The sequence below is a fragment of the Andrographis paniculata genome, unplaced genomic scaffold (assembly GCF_009805555.1).
Source record: "Andrographis paniculata isolate CXL003 unplaced genomic scaffold, ASM980555v1 Contig51END, whole genome shotgun sequence".
In the NCBI taxonomy this organism is placed as follows: domain Eukaryota; kingdom Viridiplantae; phylum Streptophyta; class Magnoliopsida; order Lamiales; family Acanthaceae; genus Andrographis; species Andrographis paniculata.
Window position 1 is genome coordinate 4043272 of NW_026137586.1, and position 23871 is coordinate 4067142.

The 23871-nt window shown below is 36.8% G+C and overlaps 4 protein-coding genes across 10 annotated transcripts; all 4 read right to left on the reverse strand.

Moving 5' to 3' along the window:
* Positions 1–1136: 1136 nt before the first annotated feature.
* LOC127253728 (uncharacterized) lies at positions 1137–4488 on the reverse strand. Of its 4 annotated transcripts, none has more exons than XM_051278457.1 (3): positions 4301–4488; positions 4133–4212; positions 1137–3619 (listed from the first exon to the last, which is right to left on the reverse strand). In XM_051278457.1, exon 3 carries the CDS (start codon positions 3513–3515, stop codon positions 1506–1508), a length of 2010 nt encoding a protein of 669 aa, XP_051134414.1. In that variant the 5' UTR covers positions 3516–3619; positions 4133–4212; positions 4301–4488; the 3' UTR covers positions 1137–1505. The 4 variants fall into 4 exon arrangements, with proteins under 4 accessions (XP_051134414.1, XP_051134412.1, XP_051134416.1 ...); XM_051278455.1 differs by having other exon boundaries at positions 4109–4212; XM_051278459.1 differs by having other exon boundaries at positions 4296–4488.
* A 6964-nt stretch (positions 4489–11452) lies between these two features.
* On the reverse strand, positions 11453–14131 carry LOC127253595 (uncharacterized). 4 transcript variants are annotated; one of them, XR_007839278.1, is made up of 7 exons: positions 13892–14131; positions 13745–13801; positions 13275–13592; positions 12951–13188; positions 12609–12850; positions 11882–12021; positions 11453–11791 (listed from the first exon to the last, which is right to left on the reverse strand). XR_007839278.1 is itself a non-coding variant. In XM_051278250.1 (6 exons), exons 2-6 carry the CDS (start codon positions 13793–13795, stop codon positions 11989–11991), a joined length of 882 nt encoding a protein of 293 aa, XP_051134207.1. In that variant the 5' UTR covers positions 13796–13801; positions 13892–14131; the 3' UTR covers positions 11453–11988. The 4 variants fall into 4 exon arrangements, 1 of the variants encoding a protein (XP_051134207.1); XR_007839279.1 differs by lacking the exon at positions 13745–13801; XR_007839280.1 differs by lacking the exons at positions 13745–13801; positions 13892–14131 and adding an exon at positions 13690–13710.
* LOC127253576 (uncharacterized) lies at positions 14069–14932 on the reverse strand. Its single transcript, XM_051278228.1, has 2 exons — positions 14876–14932; positions 14069–14776 (listed from the first exon to the last, which is right to left on the reverse strand). The coding sequence occupies exon 2, from the start codon at positions 14606–14608 to the stop codon at positions 14069–14071; it is 540 nt and encodes a 179-aa protein (XP_051134185.1). The 5' UTR covers positions 14609–14776; positions 14876–14932.
* Positions 14933–14941: 9 nt separating this feature from the next.
* Positions 14942–17677, reverse strand: LOC127253577 (uncharacterized). The gene is made up of 3 exons (XM_051278229.1): positions 17471–17677; positions 15669–17401; positions 14942–15579 (listed from the first exon to the last, which is right to left on the reverse strand). Exons 1-3 carry the CDS (start codon positions 17675–17677, stop codon positions 15006–15008), a joined length of 2514 nt encoding a protein of 837 aa, XP_051134186.1. The 3' UTR covers positions 14942–15005.
* Positions 17678–23871: the final 6194 nt, after the last annotated feature.

Genomic DNA, 23871 nt, shown 5'->3' on the forward strand with positions numbered 1-23871 from the left:
TTGTCATTTTTTTGTTTTCTTTCTTTTCTTGATTTATTAGTTGCAACTAGATCCTTTTTGGAGAAGCTGGAGAATTTAGCCGATTCGATCCTATAAGCCGTCGAAAAATAGTTTGAGCAACAACATCTACTTTTCTTAAAATCAGTGTCCGTGTTCGGTCAAATGAGCATACAATTGGACGACAGGGTATCTTTTATCAGACTTTTTATTTAATTAAATTATTAATATTGGCCGCGGGGCCAAATTAAATTATTATTACAAGCCAACAATCATAAATTATAATTCATTTACTTAGGCCAATTTGACCATCTTCTTCAAATCAAAATTGCGAACAAACCGGCAATGGCAAGGGAGGGCAGAAAGAGAGAGAGAAGGCTACGACTGCTATTATCAGTGGGATTTGCGGGGCAGAATCAAAGGCGCTGAAAACTGAAATCCGAAATATGATGCCTACTCATAGAAGTTTTCTCTGTTGGCTTGGGGGGCTTCAGCCTCCCCGAATCTCTTGCTAAATCCGCCTCTGATTGGAAGTCTATTTTGCAAGCCAAAGGATGAGGGCTCCTTGCCAAATTCCTTTGGACTCTCCAATCAAATGAAGAATTTCTTTGCATTGGTTGGAAGTCCATTTTGCAAGCCCAAACAAGATAAGGGTTCCTTGCCAAATTCCTTTGGATGAAGAATTTCTTCGGGTTAAATGAATACACCATCAGCTTATTTCGATACCCGGAACTGCTCATTGTGCAAGAGTAGGTTCTTGGACAAGACAAAAATGGTATCCTCTCAGGAATGACTATGAGGACAGTGAATGGACGGACCTTCTTCAGGCCTTCTGGGATTACCCGATTCTTCTGGAAACGAAAGATTGCTCTCTGCCTGCCGTCCTGCCTTTGTAGTCACACTCACACTCAAACTCTACTATATTTGGACGCCATTTTGCCTTAGATCCTAATATTTCTATGGCAGGCAAAAATTAAATTATGCTGCCATCGTATTTTATACACAATAAATCAACAATTCAATTCAGTTTAGGCACCAGCAACACTCACAAGTAACAAAGGGCAGTGAGTGAGTGAGTGTGCCACTTCCCAACAAAACACCAAAGGCAGGCAGGCAGTTAGTCTAGTGAGGCATTAATATGAATGACACGAAAATCGTCTAGAATTCAGACAGCAGAGCAGCCGATAGTTGAATAAAGAGTCGAACCAGAACCAGAACCGGAACCAGAACAACATCATCTATCTCCAAATACAAATACAAATTCAAATTCAAATTCAAACTCAAATTCAAATCCAGTGACATGCATGCATGGTTAAACTTCTTCTTCAACTTGCCTATCTTCTTCTAATCTCTCTCTCTCTCTCTATACAATTTCACAAACAAAGAAAAAGAAAGAAAGAAAGAAAGAAAGAAAGACATCACCTGTCTGTCAGGATGCAGTTTCCATCTCTTAGCTGGCTGGAATTTATTTCCATTGCTGTTAAACAAGTTTTCATCTTCTCTCATTCTCAATCTCGTTCAAGTTGTAGTTGTAGTTGTAGTTGTGGTAGGGCGGGTGGGGTTGCTGCAGGGTCAAGAAACCAGCAACCCTCTGGTAAATTCATGGTATTGCCGGGTTTAAGCGAACAAGAGGGCACCTGGTGTGAGAACCGCACCATCTCTCTTCTAGGAATCCATCGAATTACATCCTTATTCCTGTTTCGTTGGTATACCATCTTAAACCCCTCAACTTGAACCAAAGGCGCTACATGTACACCACCATTCTCTTCCGAATACTCATCAAGAACCTCCACCATCTCATACTGGTGCCTCACTTCACTTGGGGTTGACCGGTTCCAATCCGGAGACCACTTTTCATACATCGCCCAAATATCACCTCCCCTTGGGTAGATTCTCACACAACCCCCTCTTCCCGCCCTCTCCCGGCTCAAAACATGGGAGAATATGTTCACTTGTTCAATTGTCTCAGAATGGAACACTCGAAAATTTCCGCACGATTTGGTAAACCCTGAATCTAACCAATTCACAGATCCAAATTCAGTATCAGTTCTTGCGCTCAAGTAGCTGATATAGATTTTAAACGGCTTCACCGAGATGATACTGCGAATTAGACAATACAAACGGGGCATGCCATCTTCTTCATCGTACAGAGCCCATATCTGCTTTGGATAAAAGCATTCTTCAGCTCTATCCTTGTCAAAATCATGAAAATCGGAATTGGGAACTATCATCGACATGGACATGGCTCTTTTCAGTTCTAATTGTTTAGCGAGCACTTTTTTCTTGGCCTCCGCAGCTGCAGCTGCAGCTTCAGAAGCTAATCTCATTCCATCTAGTTTGGGAATGATTTCAGATCTCGCCTTGTTAATGAGCAACTGTCTAATATCAACTGAAGGGGGAACAGGACTTCGACTGGCCAAAGTGTCTGACTGGGATGAGAGCTTAGGACTAGGATATGGAGTTACATTTCCATGGGTAATTTTGAATTCCACAACGATGTCTGGGGGTAACTCTTCATGAGTCGATTCTACTTTTCTCTTCTTTGCAGGTCTCCCGCGCTTTGATTTAGCCGCTTCACTCTGATCCGTATAAGAATATCCATTAGAGCCAAGGTGAGCTGCAGCCTTCACTGAGTGATCTTTGTCGTGAGTCTTCCTTTTGCCTGATTCATAGAACACAAAAGAATTTGATAATCCATTCGGATCTGCAAAACTGACTGAATTTCCGGATGAGCAACTACCCTGAAACGATATAGTAGACGAGGAGTATTCAGGCCTGTACCCACCGTGACGTCCTGAAGTCCCATTAGGGGGACAATATCCAGCAGTCGAAGAAACAGACGTCATTCCATAACCATGACTACCATAACCGTTATCAGGCATATAAGAGTAATTGGTATTATATGGGAAAGAACCATTTACCGGGGACAACCCAGTCTCAACAGCAACAAAAACACCACGACAGTTCTTGCAAGAAAGCCGCTTGTTAACATACTTCCGCAGATACTCATACTGAACATGACAAGAAGTACAAACTGTCCAAAATGTATCAAGTCTGCTGTGAGAAGACGATAACTTGGAATAGTTATCACAGCCAACAGCCCCAGCATTGTACCTAGCAAAATAATTCCTCCTATGATCATACGAGCTTCTTTTAGCAGCATCAGACAAAATGGTCCATGCCTCAGAAACCAGCCTGAATGCTCCATCAGCTCCAACAGTTTGGTTCTTATCAGGGTGTAGCAGCCCCGCCAACTTCTTATATTGTTTCTTTAATTTAGATCTCTCTGAAGATGGGTCTAGTCCAAGAATCAAGTAATAATCCAGCTCACCATTAAGTTTCGCCTCAGCAGCCATGTAGACTCCAAATGTGGCCACCATTTGAGATATGCCCTCCAAGTCAGGACACAGCATTTGAGCTTTTAAAGCATAATTCTTTGCACCCACAAAGTTTTTCTCGCAATATAGTTTCTCTGCATGCACTTTAGCTCTAACTGCTTCCTCTACGGTGGATCCCATCTCGAGTTTTAGATACGATACCAAAACTTTCTCAAGCCAGGAAACTACATGTGGAGTATGCTCGGAAACAGTTCAAACCACAAAGCAAGCACATCCGTTGTCATCTGTGGCAAAACCTAATTAGATCCTATCCCAACACAATCAATTATAGCTACACAAAGTAATTCCCACTAAATTAAACAAACTATGAAAACAGATCAAATACCAGATGCCAAAACAGTTCTCTACCACTCAAAAATGAAATTATTTCCCCTCTAAAATTCATGCATTGCTGTTCAAATTTATTTCTAAATCAAACAGATCTCTCCAAAGTTAAAACATTGACTTCACACTTGAGGTCCAGCTAAATAATAAACAGGCACAATTCTGTTCAAACTAACCCTAAAACATATCACAATTGCCTATTCAGAAATTCAATCTCAGTCAAACAATTTCAAATTAACTTCAAACCACACTACAATTCAAAAGTATTGCCTATATTCTAGCATAATTTCCCAATAACCCGAAGATCTAGGGCTAAAAAGGGCTAAAACAACAGACCAAATCCAACACAAAATCGGTCTCAAAATACTAATCGAGGAACAACAAAGTACCCGAGATCCGGAAGTCAGAATCACCTCATGACCACAAAATCTTCCGATTCTAAAAAATCAGCTCCAGATCTACCGCGACCGAGGATAAATCTGAAAAAATAAAACTACCATACAAATGCAAATTACTACCACCAATAAAATTATCATCCAGACAAAACTCAACGAACACACGAAATAAACAGGAAACCTCACTCAATAACCAGAGCAGGACCGCGCAGAAGCTGTCCGAGTAGAATATTCCGGCGGCCAAAGCGGCGGAGAAGATCCCGGAGCACCAAAAATAATAATAATAAAAATAAATAAAAATAAATACATATAATACTGTGGAGAGATTATATTTTAAAGTAGTACAACAACAAATACGCAGCGGTTAAAATTCATTATGCTAATATGTATATATAAATAAAATAAATAATCGATAAATTATATATTAAATAGTATAAATTATCTGATTATTATTTATTGTTTATGGTAATAATAATAACAACTATTATTATCCAGTGAAAGTAACGGTTATTAATTAATTATTTAATATGGCAAAAGCTTACCGTGCGCTCAGTGCGTAATACGCACCACGGATGTCCATCGGGCCGGGCCGGCACGTATTGTTCAGGTTTGATTTGGATTGGTTAAATACTACGCTTTATTACTCGGGCCGGGCTGGAGTTACTGTAGCAGACCAGGAGTGATAATGGGCTAAAATGGCCCATTAAACAACTTTTTTTAAACTTAATTTGCCCAAATCTTTTTAAAGATTTCAATTGGACTTAATAAAAGATTACATTTTAGTATCTTATAAATATTATATTAAATTAAATACGATATAAACCAAAATATGAACCAAACAAAGTTTTGTTTTTCAATTATTTTGTTCGTTTTTTTTTTTTTAAACAATTGTTGTAAATTGAATCAAATATAACAATAACAAAAACAAGAAATATTTGTGTTATAAAGGCAACACTAGGCATAGAACTATAACAATGTTCGATAAACTTAATACATCAAAAAGAAGAAATGATATAACCATAATCACTCCCAAGAAGCCTAGTTAACAGGTAGTATTGATTTTCATAAACTTTGCACCGCCGATCTTTATCACCAAAATTCAATTGGTAATGGAATATTTTTGGGAGAAACGCATCCATGGAGGATGTGATATAATAATGGAGAAGAGAAATATGGAAACGTTGATAGATTGCAATAAGAGATTGGATGGAAGTGAATGAACTTTGGAATGGAATCCAAAGAAACAAATGTGGTGTGCGGCGTGAACTCATCCAATTGCCAAGAAAAGAAATCCTAGCAAAAATATATATGTATAGTATATGTATACAAATAATAGAGGACAAAGCTCAAAAAAAGATCAAGAACTAGCCCAAAAGAAATACACAATTCAAAGGCCCATAGAAATATACGCAAAGTCGGGCGCGTAGAGATTGTAGATTGGCCCCACAGGTCAACATTAGTCATTTCAGCGCGCTTCTATCATCATAGACGCGCACCTTGGATGACTTCCCAGAGGGTCCCCCATCCTCACATTCCTCTAGGGCAAACACGCTTAACTCTAGAGTTCTTTCAGTAGGACTCTCGAAAAAAAAAATGACATTATTGACATAAATAGTCTATTCAATCTATTTAACCTCTATTCAACCTCGGGGGTATCACATGCTCCCCAGCTCATATCACTATTCAATTCCGGGGGTATTACATTGTTAGAAGATGTGAATCTAGTTCAAATGATCCCGTAACAAAGATAGTCCCTAACTAAATAACAATTAACTTCAATTTGCTTTGTTCTTTCATGGAAAATAGGATTAGTAGCAATCCGTAGCGCAACAATATTATCATAAGAAAATTCAATCGATAACACACTTTCAACATGTAGGTCCTTAAAAATACCAATTATCCAAATGATTTCAGTGCAAGTTTGAGCAATGACTATATTCAACTTCAGTTAAGGATCTCGAAATAGTGGATTGTTTTATGCTTTTAAAAGACACTAAGGAATTCTCATAAAATACACAAAACCTATCACAAATTTTCTTGAAATAGTGCATGATTTCTAAATCACAAAAAAATTGGTTTGTAAATTCTCAGAACTAGGAAACAATAATCCTTGCCCCGGAGACCCTATAAGTACCTAAGAACCTTTAATGTAACAGAAAAATAAGACTCTCTTGGTTTGCGCATAGACTGGCTAAGAACATCTACAAGAAAAGTAAAATCTAGTCATCGTAAGATATATTAATTTCCCAATAAGTTGTTGATATGCAACAAGGTTTGTGATTAGGGGTTCATCAGCACCCTCAGTCACAAACTTTAGTCCATGTTCCTAACATGAATTGGCTTAAAACCAAGGAGACCAAAAGTCAAACAATAATTAAAGAGTCTATTTTCTTTGCTAAGTATAAGACCAACTTCACATTTAATAAATTCAATTCTCAAGAGATATTGTGTTAACCCTAAATTTTTGATTCAAAACTTATTATGCAATAAATTTTTGAAAACAGTAGCCTTATGGACATCATCACCCGTAAAAAGAAGATCATCAACATACCTAAGAGCAATCAAGGTTAAACCATCACTAACTTTGGTGAACAATGAATGGTCATGAAACGATTAAACAAAGCCAAATTCAAGCATTGCACTCCTTAATTTTTCATCACACTACCTAGTTGTTTGTTTAAAGGCATAAAAAGATTTTTCTAAAAGATTTTATTTTTAAACATCTTGGGGTAGACCTCAGGAGGAATAATATATATTTATTTCATATTATCCCCATGAAAAGAAAAAAAAAAAAACATTATTGACATCTAGTTAAAAGATATTCTACCCTTTAAGAACAATAAAATATACAACACAACAGATTGTAACAATTTTCACATCATGAGAGAAATGTTTCATGGAAATCAAATCTCTCTATTTGACTAAATTATTTGGCAACAAGATGTGCCTTGTATCTCTTAGCACTACAATTAGCCTTATATTTGACTTTAAATACTCATTTCAATCTTAATTGTAATGTCTGATATTGTGGAGTGTATAAAATAATATTTTTATAAAAAATAAATATTTTGATAATATTATTGAGATCAAGAAATTAATATGCTGTAGTAAATTTTATTCTTATTTTATATTTGATTATGATTGAAGAGATTATTAAACGGATAAATATCGATAAAAATAAATATAAAATATAATATATATAATTAATAATAGCATAATATAATAAATAAATAAAGAGAAAATAAAGATGGTGATGATAATAAAGTTAATAATAATAATAATAATAATAATGATGATGTTTAATAATAATAACAATAATAATAATATTATAGGGTTTGTTTCTTTACACTTCAAACCCCAAATTTTTACTATTTAGATTATTCATTCCAAAAAAAATACATTTTTTTTTGTCTCACAAAATATTCCAACATATAATATTTTAATACCAAATTCCAACCAAAATTTTTCCAAACTCATCATAAGAAATATTTATATATATAAATATAAAGATAAAGCAAACCAAACCCATTTTCGAAGAAAGGAACAAGCAAAACGCAAAGAAGAAGAAAGAAAAAATTAGGAAGAAAAAAAAGGGAAAAAGATATAGCTATTCCATTCCAATACCGACTTCGGTAAGAAGAAGAAAGAAAAATGACGAAGAAAAAAAAAAGGAAAAAGATATAGCTATTCGATTTCAATTCCGACTTTGGTATTGTATTCTTTGCTATACGTATAGTTTAATTATAATTTTTAATAAAAATTTGGATATTGGGGTATTAAATTAGAATATCTTTCGGAAATTCATAATTGGCTATTAAGCTATTTAATCGACGAATTTATTTATCTGATAGCCTTATTGTAATTTTAGGATCGTATTTTGAGAATTTCGTATTTATCCAAGCCGAATTGAAAACGGCATTGTACTCCACCTATCTGTGTGTTCATATCTTTAAAGAATTTTATTTAATAACCGAACGATATAAATATTAGGAGGTATAGAGGTTTTATAGCTAAAATATCGTATTATACTAAATATAAAATTTTGAAGCCTGACGAACTTGCAGGTTGTTTATATTAATAAACATATAGCTCATCTGATTTGAGTAAATAATAGGGCAAATGTACGTTAGGGGAGATTTGGATGACATTGCAAAAGCCATAGAGTGTCGATAAGGAGGCAAACAGTAGGACATTAAATCTAATTTTAAGAAATTAGGTATGCATGTGCATTCGATTATGATTATAAGATCATTGTGATATTATATGGATAATTTTTTCAGTGCATGTATATATTTATATATGTGTGAGACCTCATATTTTATGATATTTGATATACATATTTGATCGTGTTGGTGAATATCTAAAAAGGAGAAGAGGTGAGCTATCTCACCAACCATTTTCGGTAAATTCATTTATTTGACATGCTGCACACACATTGCACAGTTTATTGGATATATTTATGGATCTATCATTTATTAACCGTGTTGGTGGTGCTAGGCGAGGGCATAATCTGGAGTTAAAATATTCGACCCTGATGTACCGTAATACTTTGGCGATAGTGGACGAGAGTAGTCGAACAACTAGATGACTTAGTCGCATGGTCATTCAGGGATTAGACCCATTGTAGTTGAGACGTATTCAGGGATTAAGTGTTTTTCCACTCATTAGATTTGCACCTGGTGAGATCTACTGGTACTTTAAGATCATATGTCAAACTTCAAACGTGCTCCTGTTAGGGCACCCGAGGAGGAGTAGAATTTATGGGTTTCTTTTGGGTGATTTCAGGTTTCACGAATTCGACTATATTATACGGAGTAGGGCTAGACAAAAGAGTCTTATCTTTGCTATCACAGATTATGGGGCGTCTTGTGGTTAATGGCGATAATGTTCACCTAATCATGTATTGATTGTGGGAGTCGTATGTGGGTGTATGGAAGTCACTGGATGACCGTTATATTATTATGGGTTTATTAGGTCCTTCTTTGAGCTGAGGGTTTTTCGGCAATTTATTGATAGTGGTATATCGGGCTTGTTATTAGGGAGTTGAGGTTATTTCGACTGCTCACTTAGATATATATTGTGAGCCTATACGAGGCCGAGGTTATTCCGACTTTTCACTTTGACAGATGTATATATATGTGTACATGTGCATGGTTTGTCGAGTTCGACAATATTGTTACATTATTTCACTATTGGCATGACACGACACTTATTTTTTGATTGACGGGGTTAGACTACATTTAAAAAGTATGTAATAACATATTTTATGTTAGTTCTTAAAATTGATTTAATTCTAAACTGCTTTTAAAAAAAATATTTGATTCAGGTATGCATGACACCTCTGGGACAGGTAACGTCTCGGGATATAGAAAGATGGGTTGAGGGAGTGAACTTACCTCTGATGTATTATATACAAATTTTTAACCAGAAAAATCTCTTATTTAGGAGTGTGTTTTGGTAAATATTCATAAATCGGATTGTGTTAAATAATAATATGCTTTTATAGTTAATTTCAGCCTTAACCCTGTATTGTGGGCTTCAAGTAGATGGTGACGACCCCATGATCCAGTGTGGCGGTAGCATTTCTAGTGTGAGCCAATTGGGGGTTGTTACAAGTTGGTATTTTGACGATAAAGCCCGACGAGAGGGTCAATTTCAAAGTGGAGATTTCGTCCTATTGAAAGTATCTCCAATGAAAGGTATTACAAGGTGTGGGATTAAAGAAAAATTGAGTCCGCGATATGTTGGACCCTATGAAATTATCGATCGAGTTGGTGATTGGGCTTATCGGTTGGCATTTTTAATTTCTATGGAATGTATTCTTAGGGTGTGTTTGTTTGGAGGTTTGGATTTTGAATTGGGATTTGAATAGTAAAAATTTTGAATTTGAATAGTTGTATGATGTGATATAAATAGGTGATGATGTGATGTTTTGAATGTAAAATTGATTTTTAGTATAATATAAAAAATGAAAAATAGGTGTTTGATTTGATGTTTTTGGGGGGAAAATTTTGGATGAATAGTAGAATTTTATCCAAATTCATCAAACGAACACACCCTTAATGTGTTCCATGCATCACAACTTCTTAGGTATGTCGGAAATCCTTCTCATATTTATCTCCGGATGAATTAGAGTTGAATAAGGAACTTTCGTATGAAGAAAGACCTCTTTGGATTGGACACAAAAGTTTGAACCATGAGAACCGAGATATACGCATGGTGAAAGTAATGTGGTCCCGACGTGGAGTGGAAGAGGCCATGTGGGAAGTAGAACAAGAAATGTTCAAAGCATGCCCACAGTTGTTTAATTAAGTAGCATTATTATGCGTTTGAATTTAGATTTCGGGGACAAAATCGTTTTAAGGGGGAGTGAATTGTAATGCCTTGATTTCGGAGTGTATAAAATAATATGATTATGACAAATAAATATTTTGATAATATTAATAGGTTCAAGCAATTAATATTCTCGAGTAAATTTTATTCCTATTTTGTATGTCGATTATAACTAAAGAGATTGTTAAACGGATAAATATGAATAGGTATATATATAAAATATAATACTCCCTCCATCCCAAAAAGAAGTATTCATTTGCTTTTTGCACGTAGTTTTAGAAATATTAGTATTATATTGGGATATGGTAGGAATAAAGTAGAAATGACTAAAATAACCTTGTTAGTATGTGTGATATAAAAATAATGACATTTGTGTAATATCACTACCAAAAAAACTGTTTTCTATTACGGCCGGAAAATCGTAACAAAAAGCCATATTTCGTGCAATTTGCGTATTTGCTACGCCTTTGTTACGACTTTTTTCCGTAATGTGTACTCGCGTAACGAATGTTTTTTGCCACGCCACTTTTCGTAACTATTACGATCGGTCAACGCTCCCTGAAGTATGGTATTTGTTACGATGTTTGTTACGAATTTTCTCTCGTAACGAAAGGTAGATCCTTCCGCGCGTGTGGCAGGACTTTTAGTTACGGTATTTGTTACGGAAGTTCCTCGCGTTACAAGTGTTTTCCATTGACCGGTTCTCAGAACTTGGTTTTTGTTACGACTATTTGTAACGGCATTGAACCCCGTAAAAAAAATATTACCTACTTATAGTCACGAAACCGTCTGTAACAACAAATATCCAAAGACCACTTTTTGTAACGATTTTCTGGCCTTTTGTTACGGAAAAATAGCGTATTGTGAAAAACAGGGGGTACGCTGCAATTGAAATTGTTCGTAACAAATGGACCTGCTGTGATGCGTATGATACGAAAATAAATTACGAATACAAAGATTGCTATAAACATCATCATCATTACGCCCCGCGCAAACATTAATTCATATTAAAATCTGAATTCCATACCTACCAACAAAGTAAAGCAACCCATAGAACAAGCCTACTAGTATCTACACATCAACAACCTGTTCCGCAAAACGTGCTTAACAGTTCAAACACAAGTAAACAACGCAATAAGCAAATACGGTTATCCATCAATCCCATTAGGCACATTTTTCACCATACGAATTCAAACCACAAAGGTCTACGCATCAATTCCAGACATAGTTCAACAAAAACTCAACACAATCCATCCAAAGACAGGTTCGACATTCAATCCATATGAAAAACGGGGCAATTAACATGGGTGTATCGGTACCAACATTTCAAGCCCGGCGCATGAGCTGCAATTGCCAACACAGAGATTACTTTAAGTCATACTTCTTATAAATTTCGGAAGGCAATACAAGAAAGGTATTAAAGTAGATCCTTACGTCCTTGTAGCTCCACTCAATAGGATCTTCGCCGACGACATCGCGAAGGGTAGTCGCCCCAGAAATGGTCGGAAAAATAAAGGGTGTGTCCGGGACTGACGCGGATGTCACGAAGACCTTGACCAAGGAAAGTGTGTCACCTACAACATTCACAAGAGCAATTTTTGATTACATTCAAGCATATATATCAACAGACGTTCGAACTGTATATATAACATGTCATAACACAGACATTATAAGTGTAATACTTTGGAACTAGAACAAGAGGAGTACGTACATTCAGACATGTCGTACAGTACATGGTATTACATTCATGAGTTAGGTAGCGAAGCACATTATACCCTAATTTCCTATGTAATTGCAGCTTGATCTTTAAACCAAACATCCTTCAATAAACATGGGTCGTCATAATAGCAGTTATTTTACCACCCCTACATTAACAGTCTACATCGCTTTGGAAATCCACGGATCGTATCATTGTATACTTCTACACTTAGTGAATCCATGCTAATACGCAATATGAGGCCTGAACAGTCACGAAAAGCTACGATATCTCGCTGAGGCATATTAAAAGTTTAATTAAACATTCTCAAAGATACCGGACCAACCTGGCCCAGGGGGGCAGAGCAGAAGTCCCTCTGCAACAACTTTTTTCTCACCGGTGCGGGATAATAGAAGCACATGTGTGCCGACCTACAACAGACAGGGCATATGAAGTTTGCATCACCTGAACCTCCATCCATGCACCCTGTCTCTTCGTCTCCGGTATCTCAGCGAACGTGGGGTAATGTAGAGGAAGTCGAGCTCCGTTGCGTGCAATGACCCCAATGGCTGTCTTGTACTCGTTTACGTCGGGTCCGACGATGCTTTTACCATCCGGCGATGTGAATACAAGCATCCTGTGATCTTTTCCCCATCCACGCGGCATTCGTGCCGCCCCTCTCCCCTGCTTTTTCTTTGACGAACCAGCTGACACAAACAGGAGATTACATGTTCTAATAAGGATATTACATGCAAAATATGAAGTCACTAAATGTAATCGGTAATCTTTGAAGGCTAATTTCCAAACCGTCGTGCGATGTCATCTCGTCCAACGGTGCCATATTGCCCGCCTCTGTTCCTGTCATCAGAGTGGGGTCGGAGCCTGGCCCTTCATCCAAGAGTGGCATATCACTCTCTGCAGTCTCCATGTCCTGCGTCGGCGGAAGTGTCTCGTCATCTGCTTGTGTGGGGGGGATTGTATCATCGTCATCCTGTGTCAGTGCCGTCGGATCAAAAAGTGATGGAACATCCCTATCATCATGTTCCTGTTGGGGTTAACAGTGTCAGCCTATTGTAGTGTTATACTGAGAGTTCAAATAAGGACATGCTTTCGGCAAAGGAACCACATTACCTCCAAAGGGCCCTCTGAATCCTGAAGCACTGCCCTTCGAGTGGAAGATGTTGGCTTCATGCTTTGACCACGAGCATCGCGCTCTTTCTCCCACTCTGATGTGATGGACCGGAGTCGCTGGAGCAGTGGCGAGACCCGAGATCCCTTCCGTTTTGTCACTTTCTTTGTGGGATTGCGGATGGGCGATGGATTCCTGCTTGCGGGATGAGTTGCCTCTAGGGGGCTGTTACGTGCGGATGCCCGGGTAAAACGTCTTGCGGGAGAGACTGCCGGATCCTGTGACCCTCCAACGGCAGCACGTTGAGATTTGCCCATAACCTGCAAGACACCAGTGTTAGTTGGCAGTATGAAAACGTATATTAGGAGAAAATCAAAACACACTTATCACAACAAAGCTTATGAAGTGACATATTACGAGAAATTCACATAATAGTTACTGCAATTAATCAGGGTAAATTGCTTCAGCATACGCAAACGGGGGTAAAGAGCTTATCCGCGTTGACATATTCGGAAAAAATCATAACATCCTGCGCGCGCATAATGGATGCAAAATGCTTCAGCAAATCAAGCGAAAACAGGGCCTATGAACGATGGCATGCATGTCCGAAAGTGGTTACCTATTACGTACTTCAATCACCGACCCCCCCTCCCCACATAGATGACCATCTGTTGAGATGTGTAATTTATTCTGAACTGCGAACTCAAAAAGGTTGCGTGGTTGCCAAACCATCAAAAATGGGCCAATTAGGCTATATTCGCATACTACCAAAAATGCCCGCTTATTTGATTCTGCGCTAAGCACCATCATCTTCGGAGGATTCCTCCGAATCCGAAGGCGAAGTATCGGCATGGTCCATCTGCCCTGCATCTTCTACTACTTGCCCCTCAATACCTTCCCTTAGCCAGTAATCGGCTGCTCCTCTAACATTGCCTCCGTCATCTAAAGGTAACCCTGTGCTGAATCTATGATCGATCGTACTATACACGTCATACGTGTCTCGCCGTGACACCGGAACGACAACGCTCCAACCTTCATCAACCGGGTCTGCAATGTACCACACCTGAGAGGCTTGGGTCGCTAAGATGAAAGGCTCATCCGTGGGCAAGTTCTTGGGGTACATCAAATACTTAAAGTTCACACATTTATATTTGAACTCATCCTCTTTAACGCCCCTCTCCAGATCCACCCAGTCACATTTTAAAAGGAGATACTTCTGTTGATTGCTATAGTACACTTCCACAATGTCCGTAAGAATCCCGTAATATGCCACGGAACCTTCTCGTGGGTTATGGTCCCTAGCTGAGGCATAACTCACTGTATCTGCCGTAACCATAACACCTGCACACTGTGTCCTCTTCCTTGCATCCCGGTCTTGAACACGATAGCGTATTCCTGACACAATGCACGAAGAGTACCGTGTTGCATTGCATAATGGTCCACCCGCCAATGCACGGATCTCCGCTGAGATTGGGCACTCATCATTATTCGTCGGATCATCTACCTACATTTGATGTAAAGTAGTTCATGAACACTCGTGATTTCAATGTTTTTTGGGAGTGTAGTCAAGATACCACGTACGGACGATGTAGGCGGTACTCACATATGATTGAAACCAAGACGCAAATTGTTCGTTGTGCTGCTGGTGCACCTCACGTGGGGGTGCGCGAGTTCGACATGACCTAATAGTATCAAGGTGAATCCTACAGTGCAAAAATAAAAGTCGAAGATATTCAACACAGGTCGGATACGCATACAAGTATTGTTAAATTGATGTGAAAAAACCTTCGCAACGGACTGATTTCATCTATATTTCCTAGGATGTAGCAATGAATTTGGTGCATCGTATTGTAATCAAGATTGAACCTAGAACCAAACAATCCTTTCCCGTGTTGTGTCCCGTCCTCCTCCCCTCGAGCAGCCCGGTTCTCTTTGGTCTCTATGTCTCCGAGATATCTTGAGCAGAAAGTCACGCATTCTTCCATGAGGTATCCACGTGCAATCGAACCCTCAGGTTGTGCCCTGTTCCGTACGTACCTCTTCAGAGTACCCAAGTACCGCTCAATGGGATACATCCACCGGTACTGCACCGGACCGGCCACCATAGCCTCCTCAGCCAAATGGATAGGCAGATGCTCCATTACATCAAAGAATGAAGGTGGGAATAGCTTTTCAAGATGGCATAGCGTCAAAGAAATTCTTTCTTGGATTCGCTCCAGTTCACGAACTGTGTTATGAGCTGAGCACATCGAATTGAAGAAGTTACAAAGTTCAATCAACACGAGCACAACATTTTTGGGAAGACACCTACAGGAAGTGTTGAATCAGCACCTTCAGTTATATTTAGAGGAGGCATATATCATGTTAATTAAAATAATTGCGTTTCAAGGGTATACCGTCGGGCAGCAATAGGTAGAATTCGTTGCATAAGAACATGGCAATCGTGGCTTTTAAGTCCCCATATTAGTTGTTGTTCTACCTTCACACGACGCGATAAGTTTGAACTGAACCCATGAGGTGGTCGGAGGTCCTTCAACACAGATAGGAATATCCGTTTTTCGGGGTTACTCATGGTGTACGTAGCTGCCGGCAAATATATAGCGCCCCTAGGACCCGATACCGGGTGTAAAGAACTACGTATTTGCATCAACTGTAAGTCTTTCCTCGTGTTCAGATTGTCCTTTGTTTTCCCCTTAGTTCCCAACAATGTATACAGTACATTCTCACACACATTCTTTTCAATGTGCATCAAGTCGAGGTTGTGACGTACCTCATTCTCAGACCAATAAGGGAGCTGAAAGAATATGCTCTTTTTTTTCCACACCTGTTGCTGCCCGTCCACCCCCCGGCGACGCTTGCGAGACCCCTGTGCAATGCGTTTCTCAATCAAGTCAACCGTACGATACTCAGTAGGCATATCCTGAAGCTGCTGCAGAAGTTCAGCGCCGGTCAAGCGAGAAGGCTTTCCGTCAAAGCTCATCGAACCGTCAAATGCATGTTTATCAAAGCGCATTCTATGCCCAGCCGGCAGGAACCGTCGATGCCCGCAATAGCTATACTTATGTCCATTTTTCAGGTATCTGGAATGAGTTTTTAAACCACAAACAGGGCATGCATTCGCCCCACGAGTCGGCCACCCTGACAACATACCGTAACCGGGAAAATCACTAATAGTCCACAGCAATGCAGCTCGCATCTGGAAATCCTCCTTAGTACTCGCATCGTACGTCCAAACACCATCATACCAAAGCTCCTTAAGCTCATCGATCAAAGGTTGAAGGAAGACATCAATCCGATCCCCCGGGCCATGCGGGCCGTCTATAATCGTAGAGAGGATGAACGATGGTTGCTTCATGCACAGCCACGGAGGTAGGTTATATATCACAAGTACGACGGGCCAAATACTATAACTCACACTCATATTCCCAAAAGGGTTGAAACCGTCAGTGGCCAGACCGAGGCGTACGTTGCGAATCTCCTCAGAGAACGTCGGGTACCGATGATCGAAACTCTTCCACGCAGGACTATCTGCTGGATGACGCATCTTGCCATCGTCTACACGCCCTTCGGCATGCCATCTCATAGAAGATGCAGTTTTGGAAGATACGTACCATCGCTGCAATCGCGGAATTAATGGAAAGTACCTTAACTTCTTCACTGGAGATCTATCTTTACCCTGTGTAAATCGCTTTTCCCCACACACAACACAAACCTCACGGTCAACATCTTCCCCGGTAAACAACATGCAATTGTTGATGCACGCGTGGATAGTCTTGCATGTGAACCCCAAGTCCTTGGTCAGCTTATTAGCCTCATAGAAGTTCTTCGGAAGGACAACATCGTCTGGAAGTGCATCCCGTAACAGCTCTAACAGCAAATCAATAGAATTATTAGACCAGTGGCACAAAACCTTCAAGTGCAAAAGCCGTGCGATAAACGAGAGTCTACTCATCTTCTTGCACCCTGGTATGAGCTCTTTCTCTACATCTTCTAACATCTTTCTATACCCCTTACTGCCATGATGTATATGTTCATTTTCGTCATCCCTATGAGGTTCATTTCCACTGGGCCCCGGATCGGTGTGCTCTGTATATGCACACTCTCGCAATAGAAGTTCTAGTTCCTCCTCCTAACGCATTGGCATATTGTCGTTTGCAACAGCAGGGTTCACCTCTCCTTCTCCGTGGCAAGTCCAAACCTTGTAGGTTTGGTCGAATCCATAGCGAATACAATGGAGCAAGACATCTCTACGAGATTTTGTTAAGCGATTTCCGCAAGATGTACAGGGGCAATAGATGCAAGATTCAGAGCTACGATCTTTAAATGCGAAATCTAAGAAAGCCCTGACCCCGTCCAAATATTGAGCGGAGATATGGTTCGCATCGTCTATCCAACTCCTATCCATCTAGCAATATAATATACATGCGATTCCATCAACAAAACATGCAACCAAAAACATATAAGTACAACATAACCTTCACCGATATAATAGGAAACATGGATGCTCTTCATGACGCTAGCATTATAATTTATCACAACATTAAGGCACATGGACCAAAATCAGCAGCCCTCACCACTTAAAAATCTTCCATAGATGCAATGTAAATAGTATTATATGGATATATTTCCCGTCACAAATGCTGGGCCGTCACAAATAGACACATCAGCAGCAAGAGAGAGTGAGAAAGAAGTGAAAAAGTTTCTGAAATTGACAAGACATGGGGAGCATGGGGGGGACATCCGTGTGTATGCTGCAACCACTATATCTATCTATCTATCTATCTATATGGGACTGGAAGATGGAGATTGAGATGGAAGACGTGTACTATAAGAATTTTGAGATAGATATACATATATATATATATAGAGGTACAGAAATGGCTCTCTACCCCAATTAGAGGGATACAAATAGGAATAGTACACAGCACCAAAGCCACAAGATTCACTGTATCTGTTTCCACCAAAACTGCATTTGCATCATCTTCTTCTCACATTACTACTCTCGCCCTCATCCTTTACTCTCTACTCTCTACTCCCTACTCTCAATGCAAAGTGTAAATAAGCCCTGGATTTTATCCTTAATTTATAGAAATGCTATAATGAATATATGTATGGGTGACTGTATGTGTATACGCATACTACAAATGCAGGATAACGAAATCTGATAGTAAATTACCTACGATCAGAAAACTGAACTGCAATTCAAGAAGCATGCAACTTGAGGTATTTCGCAATTCATAAATCTTGTTAAATGCTTCCCAACAGCCGAATTAAGTTTCCTGACGTAATGTATTACTTTGTATTCTGAACAAATTAGCAAGAGGATTGAGCTAATATGTTTTAATCTAACATTTAAGCTACCAGAACAAAGAAATACCTCATAAATTTAACATACAGTAAAGCATTGCACTTGGTGTTTAACTATAAATTAAAGATAAATATCAAAAAAATAAATTCAACCAAAAAAACTCTCCTTCTGGACAAAGGAATACAAATTCACCTCAAATGTAACACACGATAAAGCCCAAACAAATGGAGTTAAAATGTAAGACTATATCCATACCGAGAAAGAGGCGAAGAACTTTGGAGTAATACCAAATCTTTCGGGAGAAAACTTAAAAACCTTACCTAGATGCCGGAGTAGATCCCTCGTTTCCGTTGATTTCACAATGCTCGTCGTCCTGCAGGTTCAGAGGAAGGAAACTCGATCGAGTTTTCTACAAGGGAGAAATGAGATTATGCCCTAATTTGTCGAAGATACCTCGCGTAATACAAAATCTTTTTCGAGCTACCTTCAAAACCTTACCTGGGTGAGGTGCGCCGGAGTAGATCCCAGGGACGGATCGATTTCACCTCGCGCGTCGTCGTCGGCAGCTACAGGAAATCGGATCGCGGGCGACTGTGAGAAGCGAACAAGGGAAATGAACCAGATGCCCTAATTTGTCTAAGTGTGGGATGATATAGCGTTTTTGTCCATTTTGATCGTTTCTGGAATGAAAGCGTCAATCCAGTATTTTACTTTTTTTTTTTTTTTTTAATTTAACTTTTCCAAAAATAAAAAATTAAATACCAGTAGTTACGAACACTTTACGTAACTAATGTTATTTTGACCAAATTCTACCATCTCATTATTTGTTACGATATTTTTTGCGTAACGACAGAACCTAAAACGTTGACCGGGTTTTTTTTTTTTCGTCACGGATTTTGTCGTAACTAATATATCTATTTGTTACGATTTTATTGTTACGGACTCTCAACCCGTGGTGAATAGCCCTTTTTTTGGTAGTGTATATTATAAGTTGTAAGGGTATTTGTAATGTTAGGTAGATAGTACAGTTACTAAAAAAGAAAATGAATACTTTGTTATGAGACGGACTAAAATAGAAAAATAGATACTTTGTTATGAGACGGAGGGAGTATATATAATTTAATAATATAATATAATAAATAAAAAAAAGAGAAGATAAAGATGGTGATGATAATAAAGTTAATAATAATAATAATATAATTATATATATATATAACTATAAAGAAAATTATACCCATTTTCGAAGAAAGGCACAAGACGAACGCAGAGAAAAAGAAAGGTGAAAGATGAAGGAAGAAAGAGAAATATTCAACCTTAAAATTTCAATTCCAATTTTGATATTGTATTCTTTGCTATACGTAGAATTTAATTATAATTTAAACTAACGGTGTGTTTGTTGTGGATTTGACTTTTGGATTTGAATTTTTAAATAATAAAATTTTGAATTTAATAGTTGTTTTATATGATATAAATAGATATTGATTTGATACTTTGAATATAAAATAATTTTTAGGATAATATAAAAAAATTACTAAATTTTCCATTTTCTATTTTAGTCTCTCCAATTCATTTTATTTTATTTTAAAAAAAAATAATTCTCAATTAAATACCAAAATACCTTTATTTTTATTTTTCACGTTACTTTTCGAGAGTAAAATGAATATTATATTACTTTGTTACACTTCTATATATATATATAACACTAATTTACCTTAATCTGCGTGCCAAAATCAAATGTGAAGTTTAGCACCGAACGGAAGAAGTAATTTATTTATAAAATGGTTAGTAGCATTTTTTCAGGATATAAGATTTTTAGAAGAAAATAATTAATAAATACGATAGTAAAAGTATATTAATGTGTGAAATGAATATTTAATGATTAAGGACAAAAAAAATAAAAGATAAAGTAAAAAATTATCAAAAATAAGTTCTTTAGTTCCAAAAAGTTGTTTCAAAATGTTAACTTTAAAACATTTAAATAAGTTTTTGGACCGATCAAACAATTAATTTTTTTTAAAAAAGTTAAAAGAGCTATTTTCAAATAGGAACTTATTATGTATTGAATATTATTTTTAATATCAATTAATTTAAATATTACTCAAATTTTGTATAATTGATATACATTATATTCCCTCTGTTCTAGAAGAATAATCTTATTGGGGTTCGACAAAAAAATTAAGAAATATTGATATTATATTGGTAGTTGTTAAAAAGTATGAGTAATTTTATTTATTTTTATTTTTTATTTTATTTTGAGTGTAGTTACGTAAAATGTAGTAAAATTTGTATAATAATAACACTACAAAAAAATTAGTATATTTGTAACGGAATTCCGTTCCTAAAGTTCACGTAGCTAACGTAATTCCATCTCTAATTCCGTCTCTAATATCATTAGTAACAGAAAAAATAAATGTAGTAACAAAAAAATCTCGTTACAAAATTGATAATTTCTTGTAGTGAATAATAATAAAAAAAGTAGTGAATCATGATAGAAAAGTATGACTATTATTTTAGAAGGTAAGAAATAAAATTTAAATGTTTGAAATATAGATCGAAATGTAATATATAATATGTGACTTTTAAAATTTTTAATTATAACATTACATTAAATATTTACAAATTTTAATTATAATAAAATTTTATTAAAATTAATTTGAAATTATAAAATTTTATTTGAGTGTGAAATAAATAATATTATTTTAAATGAAAATGAAATATATAAATAAATAAATATATTATATTTATAGTAAAATATTTATCTCTTCACAATTATAGTATTATTATTTTAATCAATAATAATATTTTTTTTTTACTTATTTTAATATTTTTTTATAGTTCATTAGTAAATTATTTAATTCCTCCTCAAATGATTCTTTGAGATTTTATAGTAGATTAAAAAATAAAAGTATTTTATTAATTAGTGTAAGTATGTAAGATATATTTTAAAATTTTTGCCCTTTAACTTTAACAATTAAATAAAATTTATAATTATATCGTGCATAGCACGACTCCCCCTCTAGTATAAATAAAAGATAAAGAAAATTAAACCCATTTTCGAAGAAAGACACAAGAAGAACGCAGAGAAAAGAAAGGTGAAAGAGGAAGGAAGAAAAGAGAGAAAAAGATTTAACCGTCCAATTTCAATTCCGATTTTGGTATTGTATTCCTTACTATACGTAGAGTTTAGTTATAATTTTTAATAAGATTTTGGATATTGGGGTATTCAATTAGAATATCATTCGGAAATTCATAATTGATTATTTGATTATTTAATCAACGAATTTCTTTAGCTAATAGCCTTATTGTAATCCTAGGATCGTATTTTGAGAATCTTGTATCGATCCAAATTGAATCGAAAACGGAAGTGTATTATACTTGTCTGTTTGTTCATATTTTTAAGGATTTTTATTTAATAATCAGGTGATATAAATATTAGGAGGTATAAGGATTTTATAGCTAGAATATCGTATTCTACTAAATATAAAAGTTTGAAATCCGACGAGCTAATTATAGAAATTAGCTTTTGAATAAGCAGGTAGCTTATATGAATAAGCATATAACTCATTTGATTTGAGTAAATAATGGAGCAAGCGTACGTTGAGGTAGATTTGGGTGAGATTGAAAAACTCAAGGAGCGTCGATAAGAGGTAAGCAGTAGGGAATTAAATCTAATTTTAAGAAATTAGGTATACATGTGCATTCAATTATGATTATAAGATCATTGTGATATTATGTAGATACTTTTTTCAGTGCATGTGTATATTTATATATGTGTGAGATGTCACATTTTATGATATTTAATATACGTATTTGATCGTGTTGGTGAATTTCCGAAAATGAGGAGAGGTGAGCCGTCTCAATAGCCCTTTTCAGTAAACTCACTTATTTGACATGTTGCATACATATTACACGGTTTGTTGGATATGTTTATGGATCTGTCGTTTAGTCGCCATATGTGGTAGTGATAGGCAAGGACATCAACTGGGGTTAGGATATTCGACCCCCATGTACCGTATCACTTTGGCGATAGTGAACAATAGTAGTCGGACAACTAGATGACTTAGTTGCAAGGTCATTAAGGGATTAAACTCATTGTAGTTGCGGTATTTGGTCTAATCATTCGTGTTATGTGTTGTTCCACTCATTAGATTTGCACCTGGTGAGGTCTATTGGTAGTTTAGGATCATATGCCAAACTCCAAATGTGATCTCGTTATGGTGCGCGGGGAGTTTCCCTTGGGTGATTTCAGTTTGCACGGATTCTACTGCACTACATGGGTAGGGCTAGACATGAGGGTCATATCTTCGCTATCACAGACTGTGAGACGTCTTGTGGTTAATGGCGACAACATTCGGCTATCCATATATTGATTGTGAAAATCATATGGTGGGTGTATGGAAGTCAATAGATGACTTTTATATTATTATGGGTTGGCAAAAGTGTCCATAACACACCTGTGGTTTGAAAACTCGGCGCCATTTCCCCCTGTACTTTAAAAATTGTGAATTTCCCCTCTGTGTTTTTTAAAACCTTGCACCAAACCGCCCAGCCGTTTGAACTTAATGGTATGTGATGGACACACGCTAATATTGCGAGTATTGTTGTATCAACTTCATAAAATCTACTTTAAATTCCAAATTTACCCTCTAAACTCTTAAATATCTGGAATGCGAATATCTGTTCTTCGTTTTCGAAATCGCGAGGTAGAAAAAATTGATTCCAAAATTCCGAGATTTCCGTTCTTGAACCAAGTTGAACCAAATTTTTGATAAATGCATAAATAGATACGCACACATTTCTTATCATGGCTGCTTCCAATATATTTTTTTTCCATTCTTTTTCATTATGTTTCTATTTTCTCAAATGATTAACCTTAATTTGTCCTATTAATGGCGGCTTTGAATTTTCCTTTGTAATCCGTCAATTTTAGTATGTGGATTTTTTCTATTTTTTTAGCACATAGAGGAGATATGGTGAGTTAGAGATATGAAAGTAACAACAAAATAGGACAAATTCATTTCAAAAGTTAGGCAAATCTGCAACTTAAAAACCGCTTTTATAGTCATTACCATTGCTTAAAACACACTGACTATACATACAACCATAGAAATTAGAATTAGTAATAAAAATTAGAAATAAAACCTGCGGAATTACAACAGTAGCAACAACTTAAACCACACAAAATAGTAAAATCAAACGTGTTTACTGCAACAGATTTGGAAGAGAAGATGAAGGCGTGGGTGGGGGCGTTGCGGAGAAGACGTGCATACAATGTGAGCCGCTCCTTTTCA